At 32.5% G+C, this 16,546-nt stretch overlaps 1 protein-coding gene across 1 annotated transcript; it reads left to right on the top strand.

Annotated features, from left to right (window-relative positions):
- The first annotated feature begins 744 nt into the window (after nt 1-744).
- On the top strand, nt 745-16,401 carry msk (importin-7 msk). Its single transcript, XM_073074757.1, has 14 exons — nt 745-919; nt 1,805-2,356; nt 2,521-2,705; nt 3,055-3,228; nt 3,386-3,531; nt 3,628-4,431; nt 4,734-4,957; nt 7,244-7,420; nt 8,561-8,697; nt 8,778-8,980; nt 9,468-9,607; nt 13,647-13,758; nt 14,092-14,235; nt 14,857-16,401. The coding sequence occupies exons 1-14, from the start codon at nt 836-838 to the stop codon at nt 14,910-14,912; spliced, it is 3,138 nt and encodes a 1,045-aa protein (XP_072930858.1). The 5' UTR covers nt 745-835; the 3' UTR covers nt 14,913-16,401.
- Nucleotides 16,402-16,546: the final 145 nt, after the last annotated feature.

The following is a 16,546-nucleotide window of genomic DNA, read 5'->3' as shown; positions in this document are numbered from 1 at the left end:
TACAAAAAGAGACGAATAGGGCTAAATTTTAAAAATACCTTTTTAAAACAGTGACACTTTTACTAAGGTATTTTTTGCTCTTTGATTTGTCAGCCCCTAACCTAAGTTCTCCCCAAGTTTGCCGTGGTACTTACATGACATCCTGTATATAGCTCTTTGAAATCAAAACATATAAATAATAAAAGGTAACTTTATTTCCCCTAAGGATTTGGCGTGAGTTTAATATTTAAATTCTAAGGAATTGTATTTAGTCTAAAACAAAGAGCATAGTAACCTATATGGTCTAAAATAACTTAATTTCGGCTAAAACTAGGGTGGAAACCAAAAGTTCGGTTTCGGTTTCAGTTTCGGCTAAAAACAAATTTCGGTCTTGACATTATGTAGGTGTTTCGATAGTGCATAATTCAAATGTTCATTAATATATGTTCGATAGTTATAGAACAAACCTATAATATATTTGAACACTATATAAAGTAATTCAATACCATCATTATACTGAAATGATTTTGCTTGTCACAGGAATTTTAATACCACAATAATAAATTTATATATTAATTATTACGTAAATATATAGTAGGACGCATATTGTGTCCTATTCTTAAGGACATATTAACGCCATTTTTTAAAGCAAAAGTCGGAAATTTAAATATTACTATTACAGCACAGATAATATTAACAAATCAGACGAACGACCAATGGAATTCTACCAAGTGTCACGTGACCGATTGCCATAGACAATATACCTTTTGTCTTTTTACTTCCACGCCCGGCGGTGGCGGCTCATGCCCCCCGATAAAAATAATTTTACAAGATATTTAATGTGAAATAAACCAAAATGGATACAAGAAAGTTAACGGAAATTTTGCGTGCGACCATTGATCCCAATCAAAGGCAGCAAGCAGAGGAGCAGCTTTCGCAGGTAAACCTATTTTGTCACCCACATGCTCGAGAAATTTGCAATGCGACCAAATTGCACTGGTCATCGAATTCGAAGGATTCTATTCCACCTATCAACCTCCCGTATCAGTTCGTATAGTAACATGCCGCGCTGGTATGACTCTGAATCGCATGTTTTTTTTATAACTTGTTCATTATTTACTTCCATTTGCTAAAAATCAGTTTTAAAAATATTAAGGTATGTAGCGATTAACCTTAAAAGACATCGATTTAATACGCATTATCAATTGTAATCCAAAGCGGAGAATAAAGGATTATCCCACCATGTTTCATTAATTCGGCAGTTTTTTTAATAGTATGTATCATAAAATACTTATATGATTCAGCACAAATATAAAAAATTGTGGGGTAGTTGGTAATTTGCTTATAGACCTTTCTCAATACAGATTCAGATTCAGTTATTCTTATCAAAATCATAAGCAATAAATAATATAGTGCCATCTCATTATTGGGAATATATATAGCACACATTTATTATTTAAAGATGTGAGGCTCACCTACCTACGTCATACGAATGGCATTGAAAGAAAGGCTGTTTAATATTTCACGATGGGAATTAGTCCATTCTAACAGATGTTGCACTTGAACTAGTTTAATAATATATTAGTATGTGTGCGTCAAAGGGCTATTATTACAATTCATAGAACCAAGTATATTTTGCTTTCAATTTTTAATAAAAACAATTTAAGGTTCTTAAATATAATTCTCATTGGGGTATACTGTGCTTAAGAACAATAAATCAAATTTCTTCTTATTATTTATACATCTAAAACAAAAAAATCTTCCTTTTAATAATATTTTTCTTTAGATTACATGTTTATTTTTGTTTGTATTTCTATTGTTTTAGATCCACAAGATCATTGGCTTTGCGCCATCCTTGCTTCAAGTGGTAATGTCAAATGATGTGACCATACCCATACGCCAAGCTGGAGTTGTGTATCTGAAAAATTTGATCACCACTGGATGGAAGGAAAAAGATGCGGAAGATGGGGAACCGATACCATTCAACATCCACGAGCAGGACCGTGCAATGATAAGAGACATCATTGTTGAGGCTATAGTCCAAGCACCGGAAATAATCAGAGTTCAGCTGTGTGTCTGCCTGAAAGCCATTATCAAGAATGACTTCCCAACTCGCTGGACTCAAGTTGTGGACAAGATCCATATTTACTTGCAAAGTCCGGAGCCGAACTGTTGGATGGGTGCTCTTCTTTGCCTCTACCAGCTAATAAAGTGCTATGAATACAATGTTGGAGAGAAAAGAGCGCCTCTTATTGAAGCGATGAATCTCCTTCTACCCATGATGTACAATCTAATGGTCAATCTTCAAGCGGACCAGTCCATAGAGTCTATGCTGATGCAGAAGCAAATACTCAAATGTTTCTTTGGTCTGATTAAAGTAAGTTAATGTGTGATACTTGTTAACTGTGAACTTGTTAAAACGATATATGTATACTAAGTTAATGCATTGAATGCACTTGTGTTATAAATGCAATGTAAACATGAATTAATGTTATAAAAGGATAACAACTTTGCCCTAATAAAAAATTTTAATAATTTCAGTACATGCTGCCCATGGACTTGATCACTAAAGAAGTCTTTACCAAGTGGATGGAAGTTCTGAGACTTGTAATGGAGAAACCAGTCCCTGAACACACACTGCAGGTGGATGAGGACGAACGCATGGAACTGCCCTGGTGGAAATGCAAGAAATGGGCTGTGCATACTCTGTACCGACTATTCGAAAGGTATACAATCATATTCAAATGTATGTGATTCTATTAAAAAGAAGTTGCACATTTAATCAACTTAATCTTGCAATATTTTTAAGCTATTGCATAGCTTCTATCACGGGCCTTGAGCGTGGAGACCGAATCCAGAAATTCCGTAACGAAAAAAACCTAACACACACGACAGTTGACGGGTTAATGACTTTTTGCATACTGCATAAATAAAATAAATATATAATTGTAATTGCATAAGTTGATAAAAAATGCTATGGAATAGCTTTACCGCGGCAGTCTCCGAGTGCCACACGTATTTTTTTTCTTAATATTGATGATAAATACAATTTATTAAAATATTCTTATTGTGTAGGTATGGAAGTCCTGTGAATACTCGTGAAGAATATGTCCAATTTGCTGAATGGTATTTAACAACATTCACTGGAGGCATTCTTGAGGTTCTACTCCGGGTTTTAGATCAATACAGGAACAAGATGTATGTGTCACCGCGAGTTTTGCAACAAACTCTCAGCTACATTGATCAATGGTATGTATATTGCTATACTCCATTCTTGATGTACTATATACTACTTTTGAACTTATAGGACAATGCAAAATAATTGATTTCCGATGTCAGCTTATACAAATTATTAATTACTATGTTTTATTTGTGATATTTACAATTGATTGTATTCATTTCATAGCGTAAGCCATGCTCATTCCTGGAAGCTTCTCAAACCGCACATGTTTGCTGTAATCCAAGATGTCCTCTTCCCATTGATGTCTTATTCCGATGCTGATGAAGAGTTGTGGTTCACTGATCCTCATGAATATATTCGCATGAAGTTTGGTAAGATGATAATTTCATTAATGAGATGCTGTAACCATCAATATACAATAAATAGTATAATCTTAAAACAGTATTAAACTTTGTATTTTATTCTAGATATATTTGAAGACTATGTGTCACCTGTGACTGCAGCGCAAACCTTGCTTATATCCTGTTGTCGGAAGAGAAAAGAGATGTTGGACAGGACAATGCATTTGTGTATGCAAGTGTTGACGGCCCAATCCATAGAAAATGGGCCCAGGCAACGAGATGGTGCTTTGCACATGATGGGAACACTCAATGATATATTACTGAAAAAGAAGGTGTACAAGTGGCAAGTTGAGACACTGATCAGCCAATATGTACTGCCAGAGTACCGCAGTCCTTATGGCTACATGAGAGCCAGAGCATGCTGGGTTCTCCACAGTTTTGCTACTGTGCGCTTCAAAAATGACGCTCTCCTTGTTGAATCAGTGCATTTAACCATCAATGCCCTCCTAACTGATACAGATTTGCCAGTGAAGGTAGAAGCTGCGATTGCTCTACAAACTCTGCTTTCATCGCAAGAGAAGACCCGTGCTTTACTTGAACCCCAAGTAAAGGCAGTGACTAGTGAAATATTAAAGATAATAAGGGAAACAGAAAACGACAATGTAGCTAATGTGCTTCAGAAGATTGTACCTTTGTACACAGAACAGTTGATGTCCATGGCATTTGAGATAATTGAGCACCTTGCGACCACATTCAGTAAAGTAGTAGAGACAGATTCAGGATCAGATGAAAAAGCCATTACAGCAATGGGACTTCTCAACACAATGGAGACAGTTTTGAATGTCATGGAAGATAATCCTGAGATTATGGCACAGATGGAAAAAACCGTACTGCGTGTTGTTGGGCACATTCTGCACCACAACATCCTTGGTAGGTTTATCACAACTATTAATCCCCATTTGTAATCTACAAAAGTGGAAGCCAATAGCAAAGTCTATTGTGTGCTTGCAAGCTTTAAAAAACATTTGTTAAGTCATTGTTCCCAGTTGGTGGTTGCTTAGTAGCTAACTTAAAAAGTTTCCAAGATGAGATGGCTTTTAACTCACACCACCCTCAACCAATCAGTATATGAGCATAGTAGAATGCCCTCAAGCTACCTTCTATTTTGTGGAGAGGCTCAAAGCCCATTTAGTAAAAGCAATATCTATAAGGTTTTCTTTTTTTTATTTCAGAATACTATGAAGAGGCTCTAACACTGTTGTGTAATTTGAACGCCAAGTCCATATCTGAAGATATGTGGAAAGTTCTGGAGCTCATATACAAGGTGTTCGAGAAGGATGGTTATGACTACTTCACTGACATGATGCCAGTTCTACACAATTATATAACGGTGGACACCAATGCTTTCCTCTCTAATGAAAACCACATGTTGGCAATTTTCAACATGGTCAAAGTGGTAAGTAACTTTCAATATAAATTGTATTACTATTGTTTATACTTTATAGGGATTGATATAGGGTGTAAATTCCATGGCGGAGGAATCTTTTGGTGAATAATAGTTATTTGTCTGTTGTATTTTGTTGTTGACAAAATGTGTATATTTTTTCAAAATTAGCATTTTATCATTTAACATTATGTCCCAGAATTTGATTTTTATTAAAAACACTAACTGATGTTGGAATAATACAGGGTGCTATATTTTTTTCAAAATGAACTTGTTAAATTCCTAGCTATGGAAAAAAAATTCTTCAATTACTAATAACGCAATTTTATTTTTTATCACATCCGCCTTGTAACTGTTATCAGCAATTTTCGCTAATCCTTATAGCTTCGGATTTCTCCATGCAGACCCACTTAAAAAAACCTCCTGTATAAGTGCAGGTGTCAATTGCCACCCTCTGGGATCCTCTATAACGTTTTGGTTAGAAACATAAAGGTGTTTTAGCATCATTTTTGTAGGTCTTTTGATTGTCTAAGAAGATATAATAGGTAATATTTTTAGTATTTTTGGAGGGTCTTCAAGTTAGTACTGATAGCGAACCAAACAAGAGACTAATTGTTCTGATCTCCCTTAGAGTTAGTAGTTATCACATCACTTATTTTAAATAATTTATTCCTTCATCAGCAATTCATGAATAATAGTCAGTTTTGATTGACTACAATATAAAGATTACAATCAGTCAACTTGAAAATGGTCATTAAATGGAGTAAATGAATAAATATTGTCTTGAACTTTTGAGTTCATCAAATCTGCTATCAAATATTTTGTTAATAATAACTATGTGAAGAACATTATTAGTATTATTAACAAACTTGAAAATAATGGAGCTATTATTGTTGTTTTTATGTATTTACTTAATGAAGCACTTGCGAGATGGCTTGTACTGTAAGAAGTGTTGGGATGTACTAACAAATATTGAAGATTGCCAAAAAAATAACAAATTTAAAACATCCAGCAAGACAATCATCTTAATAACACAGGAACAGACATTCCTGTTGCTTTGTTTATATTACGTTATCTCATAATAAATAATTAACTTATATCTGTGACTTTTGGTCCATTATCATTGAATACAGTATAAGTGTTTTATTTTTTTTAAAGTAGCCACTACTGCAACATTGTTGCAGGATTCCAAAATAGATTCATGAATGTATATGTGATGTATATGTAAATATGGTGCGATTGTTAGATGTTCACTATGATTTATTCTATCAAAGCATAAATTGTCAACTTCAAATAGAAGAATCTATGTGCTTGAGTAATTGCTTGCAGCCCCGCTTAGCATTATTAGATATTTCACAGCATTTGCAGAAAACACTTTTATTAATACAAAGTGTGTGCTGGTGAAAACTTGTTATATGCATATGTTTAGTTGCAATATGATTATTTAATACATTTTCAAACGATATAAGATTAGGTGAGCTAGTTAAACGCAGGCACTGCGATGGCTGAGCTTTAAATTGAAATAACTTATCTTGCACTTCAAGTCAGAAGTATGTATAGGGAAAAAAGTTGTGGGCGTGATGGAACGATTGCAGACGAACAAGAAGATGTATGAATATATGTGAAAAAATAACTCAAGCTGTAAGTAAGTAAACAAGTGGGCTCGCGCATCTGCTGTTTTGCGAACATGTACAATGTGTAGTGCTGCTTACTATGTCGGCGATTTTAATTAACTTTTGAGAATGTTGAGCAAATTGACAGTTAAATATAAAGTAGCCACCAATTTGAAGTTCTTTTCTGAAAAATCTCTTATAGTGATAAACCAGAATTAGCAATTTTTGATTTGAATCCTTGCTTTATTAATGGCTCCTCCAATTAATTTATTTTTATTTTTCGTAATAAAGTAACAAAATATGTATTATTTGTGTTATAAACTCAATGTAGAAAGTAATATGAATCTCTTTTTTCGTTATCTTTTAAAAATCCATCTGTTGAAATTAAAAGAATCTTTGCATTGCTAACAATAACTAAAAAATCTTAAGATTTTGGATACTACTATTTTGATTGCATTATTTTGTGCACTTAGCGTGGCAAATTTTGATGCGCCAGCGATTACAAGATTGGACTGAAGTGTGTTTCCGCTATCACACACATGTAGCCAGTAATGTTTTAAATACATTAAATATATAAAAACAACTCAAAGTAGAGGAATTGCAATATGGCATGTTATGTAGGAAAACTTTTAATGTGATCATGTTTAGCTGGTTTATGTCATAATGATTGTGATCTGTCGTTCAGGTTCTAAATTGGGACTCTGAAGACGAAGCTGAAATACATGCAGCTAAGCTTTTGGAAGTGATGGTCCTCCAGTGCTCGGGCAAAATCGACAACTGCCTGCCGTCATTCGTTGAGCTTGTGCTCAATCGACTCACAAGGAAGGTGAAGACATCGGAGCTTAGGACAATGCTTCTACAGGTAAGTTATTTGCTTACGGTCTTATTCATAAAAAGTTATAGCACACTTATAACGTTGCTATAGTACGATTGTCAAAAAGTGTTATTCATAAACGCATTTTAGGCACTAAACCGTTCTATAAACCTTCTATAACTTATAGAGGCCAGAACCCTACTATAACAGTGCTATAAGGCAAAGATGGCCGACTCTCAACAGCTGATTCGTGATTACTAACCTAATTTGACAATACGTTTTTAATAAATTATGTCAATGTCCATTTTGTATACAAACTTGAAATAATTTATTTTAATATCCGATAAATAACATTATCTATTATATCACTATTTTAAATTACAATGCAAATTTTACAAAGCTTAGATTATTAAAAATCTAGAAAACCGCCCACTTCGAAGAACATTGCACCAAAGAGTGATCTGTTTTCATTAGACTATAGGAAGCGTTATCACTTTAATAAATCGACAGTAAATTTTATAATTGATCTCGTACGTAATGATCGTAAATTAGATCGCAGAGGTCCTGGTACACCTTCTGAAATACAGGGTTTACTGCCATAAGATATTGCGAATGTTTACAAAACGAAACTTAATTGAATTTAACTTTATATAATTATATCAATATTACATAAAACATTAATATCCAACCAATTTTCACTCCTTTATCTTTTAACAACTTTTGCTTCACATCCCATTTTAACAAATAAAATATTTTTAAATTCGCGGTATTTACAAATACAATGACACTGACATGTGATTTGGTTTTATCGACAACCCATTGACAAGAATGTTTTTTTGTACGAAGACAGAATATTTTTTTGTACGAAATAATGTCATTTAATGATGTTTATCTATGGATATTCGTCAATTTGTTCGCCGAACTTCACTATAATGGCAACATTTTCATTTATAGTTGACTTTAGCGACACATTAGTTATAGAAGGTTTATGGAACGTTTATGAATAAGCAATTTTATAGAACGTTTTATAAGCTTATTGAACACTTTAACTAATGAGTGCTTAAAACCTTCTATAAGCATTTTTTATGAATAAGACCGTTACTTTACAATCCTTTTAATAACTTTAAGGGGACATAACCCACTGTTGTACGCCTGAATATATAACCTATACTCATTTTGTGATTACAGGTGCTCATTGCAGTGCTGTACTACAACCCACACCTTCTCTTCACAATTCTCAACAAGCTACAAGAGTCTGTTCCTAACGCTTCGATCACACAGCACTTTATTAAGCAGTGGATACACGATATTGATTGCTTCATGGGGTAAGGAGAATAATTTAATGAATATTCAACAATCATAAATATGTATGAATTGGGAGACGATCAACTTTTTTTTTTCATAGGCTCCACGATAGGAAGCTCTGCGTGCTCGGTATCTGCACGCTGCTCGAGATGGGTGCCCAGAGACCGAACCTTGATGAAGTGATTCCCAAGATTATGCCCTCCTGCTTGACGCTATTCGAGGGTCTGAAACGCGCTTACGAACTCAAAGCGGAGGGAGATGACGACACCTCTACTGAGGAAGAAGAGGAAGACGAAGATGAAGGTATGAATATTACCCAGTACATAATCATGTTTATGATCCATCCATAGATAAGTATAGATATCTCACCGCCTTGTAATTGAAGGAAACCATTAAATGTCTTGAATGGCTGACCAATGTGTCAGCAATTTAATGGATGTCGTGGTGTTAATTATGCGGAATAATGCCAACATGTGCAGTTAAATGGTGCAAACACACGAAATCAAAGAAAAAGTGTGGAGAGATATCATATTTTTCAAACACGGAAATAGATGACAGTGACAATTTCAATTGTCAAAACTGGTTACATTTTCTTGTTAGGAGTGAGTAATCTTTATTAATCTATGAATCCATCCAAGTATTGGTTTAGTGTGTAACTAGATATGGAATATAAACAAAAACAAGGCATCATTTTTTTAAGAGGCATTATTTTCTTTTGTTCCTAACAATATCTTGAAACTATTAAAATTAATATTGAATAATGACATATATTTTGTATGACTTCATACAGAAGTGCTCTCAAGCGATGAGGATGATATCGAAGACATGAATAATGAATATCTAGAAAACTTAGCGCGTATGGCTACCAAGAATAGCGCCGCGCAAGGCGTGAACGTAACCGCCAAAATCGAAGAATACGATAGCGACGATGTAAGTAATATTATTATAGTCACAAATTCATACAGTTTTTGCTTTAATAACAAATTTATACAGTCCTCGCATTGGTATGGTAATGGTACAAGCTTTGTAACTAAAGACAGAAATGAAACAAGTATTTAAAAAAATTAGACCATTTTTCATAGTCTTAAATCTCACTTCAATAGCTTGATGAGAAAAATCAAAACAAGAGAATCATAAGCGTACAGTATACATTACATATATATATATATATATACATTATACATTGTATATAAACATTGTAAACAAAAAAATGTGTTTTAAAAATACATAGATCTTGTCTATGTATTTTTAAGGAATACGCATTTTCAAATTTTGAACTGTGTTTAAGTATTTGAATCACTTATGGTCTAAACGGTCTTTTAATTTTTCTGTAAATCACAGATACAAACGCAGTTGCTTAAATATTAGAATCTTTTAGGACGCTTAACATTGTAGATATAAGAAAGCGAATTGCCTTTATTTTTAACAATCGTTAGTATGTATACACTTTAGCGTGAGTACAATCGACAATTATCGACAAACTAATAATTCAGAGGGTTCATTTCAAATACTGTAGAGGTGCGGTAATCCGTCCACCATTTTGTTAGGTGGTAATTCAGTCTGTTTTAAATTTAGATTCGACGGCTTGTACGCCTTGTATTATGGATCATTTTGAGGAGGACCTTATATTTTTATAAAGAAATTGTAAGCAACTCATTCATTTGAGCAGTTTTGGAGATTAATGTGTACAATCGAATTTGGTGGCACACTATTTGTATGTATACATATTGAGATTATTTATAACATGTATTATTATATTATTATTTAGCTTCGTATGTTTTCTTTTAGATATCTTCTTATTATTTATCCTACACATCCCAATTATTTCACCCCAACGAACGATAGTACTGAGCACCTACCCCATAGGAGAACGGCAGGAACAATGACCTTCGATTTTGTCGTTTACGTATGACTTGTGACGTATGTATTCATAAACCAAAACCAAACTCGCACCCTGCTTTTTATTGCAATATAATATTTATACTGTTATTATATAAAACTCAAAAAGTATCATGTATTCTAAGTTATTATTGGAAAAAATAAACTAATAAACAGTAATATATTTAACATAAAGTAGATCTTGATGAGAAATCTAAATGGTAAAAATTAACTGACTGAATCTAGATTTTATATATCCCTTTTAAGTGATTAGATCACATTGTTCTTAACAACAATATTAAAAAGCTGATATTTAAATAATTATAATGCGACAACTTATGCTTTACTTAATATGTAATTTTCTTATGGTATTTGATCGACCATTATACTTGTTTCCTTCACGCGAAGCATGCCACTAATGCTGCATTTCTACAACAACAGTGGAAGGGGCCGCAAGGCGAGTGCTCCAAGGAAGATCTGAAAGTAGTAAGGATATAACAGAATAGTATTATATTTTTATTGCACCTCTGCCATTACAGGCGTTTAGTTCCCGCTGTCGCGTTGCTTTGGACGCGGCTAGACTGACGCACGACATCTGACTTAAAAACAAACTTAAACGAGGTAGACAGACGATAGAACCAGTACAACAGTCTTAAGTATTGATTTAAAAAAGTAATGATTCTCGGCAGGATATCTCTGTAAGCTATGAAGGAAAAAAGATCAGGCTGCTACTACAAACGACATACACTTCATCATTTTATTTTAATTTTGTAGCAAGAGATTTTATAATTTTGAATATTTTTCTAGTATATAGATTTAACATTAGTTTTATATCACGTCTTTGTAACCTTTGTGATTATTTTGCCTTTCAATTATTTTAGAGATTATTTTAGAGATTTAACAACGTAAACGTATATGTCACAACATGAACGCAATGATCTGACGACCCCAAATCTAAACACTAATGTACGTTTGTAATGTTTAAAAAATTCTTTAATTTTTTTGCGTACTGAGACGGAAGTGGCCTATCGAAAATTGTTTTTTTGTAGGTCTATTCACTACTAATTTCATTGGTGAGTTAAAAATAAAAACAAAGATTTTTGTACTCATTATATGTTCAAACACTTCGCGCAGACGAAACCACATTAAATGTGCAAAATATAACGAGGTCAGATTCTTCTAAAAATGTTGCCAATATTTTTAACCGAATAACTACAGCCTTAGAGTTGGCATATCGTATATTTATGCACCTTTAATCCCTCGTCTCTGTGTAGTTAGTCATTTGCATTGCGATGTTATTATTAGAATCTGGCTTCTAACGGCTACCATAGCCAACTTGTATGATCTCGGTGACTTCTTAATTGGCCTTAAAAATGTGTTTTGTTAGTGCATTATGTTAAGTTGTATAGTCAGCCTCCAAAAGAAAATTAAATTCGGTCAACTTCGGAACTTTCACTAATTTTAAGTGATAATAGCATGTAAGGCTATTTTTGACATATACTTACCAATTACTTAATAATAATAATAATCTTCATTCATTTTTCTCTACTAATAAGGCTACACAAAGTGGGTAAGCTAAAAACAGCTGGTTGTAACGCTTGCATGAAAGATTAAAAAGATTTTGTGCCTAGCCGTTTGTCATAGCAATGAGTGAATGTTAAATACAGTTGATATGGGATAACTGTAATTTTATGTAACCTAATGATATACCTGCAAATAAAAAATGTGTATGTATTGAAAATATAAGTAAAATGTAATCCTTAATAACTTATGTATAACAAAACAAGTTTTTTATTATTTATGTATGTCTGAGAAATTGTTTATCTGTACGCTTAATCTTTAATTGTACAATATTTTATTTAAATTAGGACAATACGATCATAGTATATTTAGTTATATACTTAGTTATAATATAAAATAGTATGTGTATTCACGTTTCTGTGTATGTAAGACTTATATTATTTATACAGTGTATAAAGAGGCTGACCATACACTAAAATGAAGTGAGGATTTAAGACAAAGCGAAAGAATTAGGGGTATATTAATTTTTTTCCAAATTATTAATTAATAGTCTCGACCATATTGAGATCGGTTAAAGGTCGATAGCCGCTAGAGATTACAACATTGTACTTGGATTACGTCTGCGTGATCAAATTGCATATGTGTGTGTATATCACCAAGCATTATATTCATGCATAAAATATATCTAAATATATATCAGTCAAATACTGTCAATAGAGATGGGCGAAATGATTGGATTTAATTGGGAAAACTAAAGTGTACATAGCTTCATAAATTATTTGTCCTAATTTTAATTGTTCGATTAACGTTATAGCTAAGCAGTATAAATTATATTTTGAAAACCGTGTTGAAACGCAAATTATTGTAATAATTTAGAAAATGACACTGGCTATTATTTTTAATAATAAAATTAATGATTAAGCCTGTAAACGTGTGTATAAAAAACATGAACATGTTGTTTGAATATATTTAATTGAATATCTATTCAAATAATATTATATTTTAAATAATAATATGTTTAACATATTTGAATTATTGGCTCATGTGGTTCCGTTTTTCGTCGCTGCCCATCTCTATCGTGCGAATAGCACAAAACTATTATTAGTTATTTGTCTCCGTTCATGCTTGCACACATGTGTAATACGTAAAATGTTATGTTTTCTCAATATACTTGTCTGTAATTTGTCTATTCTATCTGAAAAGCCTATATATTTGTTGCAACTTCCCTGCGAAAAAGTAGATATACCTATAGTTGTGCGCTGTCTATATTGCAACCGTCGTATTTAATAAAGCACTTTTTTATTTCAATGAATATTATTAGTTGATATGGTATGACTGTTTTCTTTATATAATTTGTTTATAAACTATTAATGGAAGTCTATTTTATTTTATTTCTGTCTTTATTTTTAAGCTGTATTTATTTGTTTTTTATTATGTTTAATTGTGTGGTTTACAGCAAAAAGTTTTTCAAACCATGCATGTATGTATGGATGTACTGTTTCTTGTCTATGTAGAAGTTCAGGTTGTACGTAATTCATAAGTGCTTACACGTGTATTTATGATTTAATAGGACGACGAAGACTATGACCCAGACGAGACTGCAATTGAATGCTTCACGACGCCACTGGATGAGAAAGATTGTCCTGTTGATGAATATATCAGATTCAAGAACACTGTTACTGGTGCGTGTTTATTTGTTGTTGTTTTGAGCTTTGCTCTTGCACGATATTATTACAACTGAGGTATTTAAAAGTTTTTTAATCAATGTGTGTGAATATAGTGTTTTATGTACTAATTTTACTTTTTGTAAAGCATTTTGAAAATAATATTCTATTGTAAAGGAAATTAACGTTTTTATTTGACATTTTTTTATTAATTCGAAAATTCGTATTGACAAAATCAAAGTGATAAAATTAATATTGATCTATTGTGTGGTGTAGTAGAGAAAAAAGTTCAGCTATAAAGGAATTATAGATTATTGAAAAGTGTAAGTTACTACTGATATATTCTTCCAGCTCTGTCGACCAGCGAGCCGGCTTTCTACCACGCGCTGACGAGCGTGCTCAGTGAAGAGCAACAGAAGCAATTGAACGCGATCTTCGTCCTCGCGGACCAGCGTAAAGCACAACAAGATAGCAAGCGCATCGAACAAAGTGGAGGTAAATTTATAGAAATCAAACATTCTATTACCACACTTGCCTCATACACGCACAAACACTAGTCGATATCTGAAATATACTGGTATATACACAGCTATTAAGAGGGCTGTAAAACTTGTCGTTACTCGATTCCCTATGTCTGACATGAAAAAATCCGAATAAAAAAAACATTGACTGCTGTTTTACAAATAACGACTAATATGCCTAGCTTATTTCAAGGTTCTCGCGTGAAATAGAACGATTCACACTAAGGTTATTTTTAAGTTCCATAACTCATCTGGAATGGATTTATATAATATGTCTGAAAGAATCTCCTCAAAGTAAATAACGCGGTAACGCATTAGGCACGCCTCTACCGTTGCATATGTTTTATATTGGTCATCTATCACGACCCTTTGATGCCAGTCTGCATCTGTGCAACTTCACTTTTATTTCATTTTATTGTCTCTGTATAAAAATATATTTTACAATATATTGTGTCTGTGTTTGTACAGGCTAATATTAAAATCTATTAAACATATTTGTGCCATACTTACACCGAAATCTCTATATTCAGTGTCTTTATAATGTATCTTGCGTTACTAATTTCAATATTTGATCTGTGATCTGTATTTGTTTCAGGTTACTCATTCACGGTGCCGGCGCAGGTCCCGACAAAGTTCAAATTCGGCTCTTAAATTGTTTATTGTAATATTTATTCAATATCGGCTATTAACAAACACTGGTTATATCTAATTGTTTTGACTTATTGTTCCATGTGGAGCAGTGAGATGATGTAAACACGTTAGGTCCATGTTATAGGTAAAAGCTTCTTAGTCTATTTTATTCAGCAGTACACTGATTTTCAACTCTCAATGTCCATTGGATAGATTACAGTATTGCATCGATGTTTTTCGTGTGTGTACGCCATGAAGACGCCATACACATAAATTGTGCATTTTTATAGATAATAAATTTCAAGTAGCAGTTCACTTTGATTTCACATTTTAGGCGTGTTTAAAAAATACTATAAATCAAGATTTCACGTAAAGCTGTTTGTGGTGTATGTAATAGAATATTTTAATATGTAAAACTTTTTCTAATTTTAGTTCCTAGCTTTTGGCCGTTGACATATATTTAATACAAGACTTAATTTAATATTTCGTGACTAATAAAAAAGTAATGAATATATAAATACACATAAAACACAAACGATGCATATAAATTATTACAATTTCGATTAATCCTCGCGTTAGTGATGAAGTTACTAGCAGTAGCTAGTGGGTTTTAGCGATATTTATACATTCTTAATGAATTTGTGTGGTCGAGAGCCAACGCCTGTATTGACGCGGTTAGTGAATCTCTCTTTTACTACTGTATTTCAAACTAGCTAAACCTGGTAACAGTTTACTTTGGATTAGTCTCATAATTCCTGTGGGAACTTCGTGAGAAAAATCTATAATAAATATAGATGTAATAGGGTATTATTTACCATAACGTATAAATCTAGGACAATGTGTTAATAATCAAATCGACAATCGACATATTTTCGAGCATACTGATACAACATAACCAAAATAAATTTTAATACATAAAGATTTTTACATTATTTTTATTGATTTTTTAAACTTGTTTTATCATTTTAAAAAGTACTTGTCACGGAAATCTTGTATATTTGTGTTACGTCCATCCTCACACAAAACAGCTATTACAAAAACTATAAACCAATAAAAAAATGACACGTAAAATAATTAAACCACTTTAAGAGAATGGATCAAAGTACTATTTCACATTAGAAATAATTTTTGACAAAGAAATAAAATCATTTAAAATATTTGGTGTTGTTTGTTACATTGTTTATAGAAATTGCACATAGATTAAAAAAAATCTTAATACTTTCACTTATATACCTACTTCACAGACTGAGGAAAAAGTTCACATGAACGCATTACTTGTCACAGCATAAGTATAGGATCTAATTTAAGAAATGGGATCTTCTGGGGAACCTTCTCTGAGATAAACAGGGCATTGTTCATCAAAAAAATACTTAACATTATCTGTATCCATAATTGTTTTTCCTATGGAGACAAAACTTACCGCTTAAAAAGTTTCAACAAAAAGCATTGTTAATAGATTAATGATTGCATGCTGTACAAGACGTTTTGGAAATGAAATTATTAAGATTTATCTATATTGTATTTGTTGTGATTATATTTAGTGTTACTCATTATTTTACCCATAATTTAAATCGTATATCACCTTACGGATCAGATTGGAAGTTAATATTGTTGTATACTTGTATTAATATTGTTTTGTTATAAAATCTGTAATA

The sequence above is a fragment of the Epargyreus clarus genome, unplaced genomic scaffold, assembly GCF_041222505.1.
Source record: "Epargyreus clarus isolate Ecla_fem2 unplaced genomic scaffold, WU_Ecla_fem_2.2 ptg000007l, whole genome shotgun sequence".
NCBI lineage: Eukaryota > Metazoa > Arthropoda > Insecta > Lepidoptera > Hesperiidae > Epargyreus > Epargyreus clarus.
The sequence above is the reverse complement of the archived record's forward strand: the minus strand, read 5'-3'. Positions and strand labels throughout refer to the sequence as shown.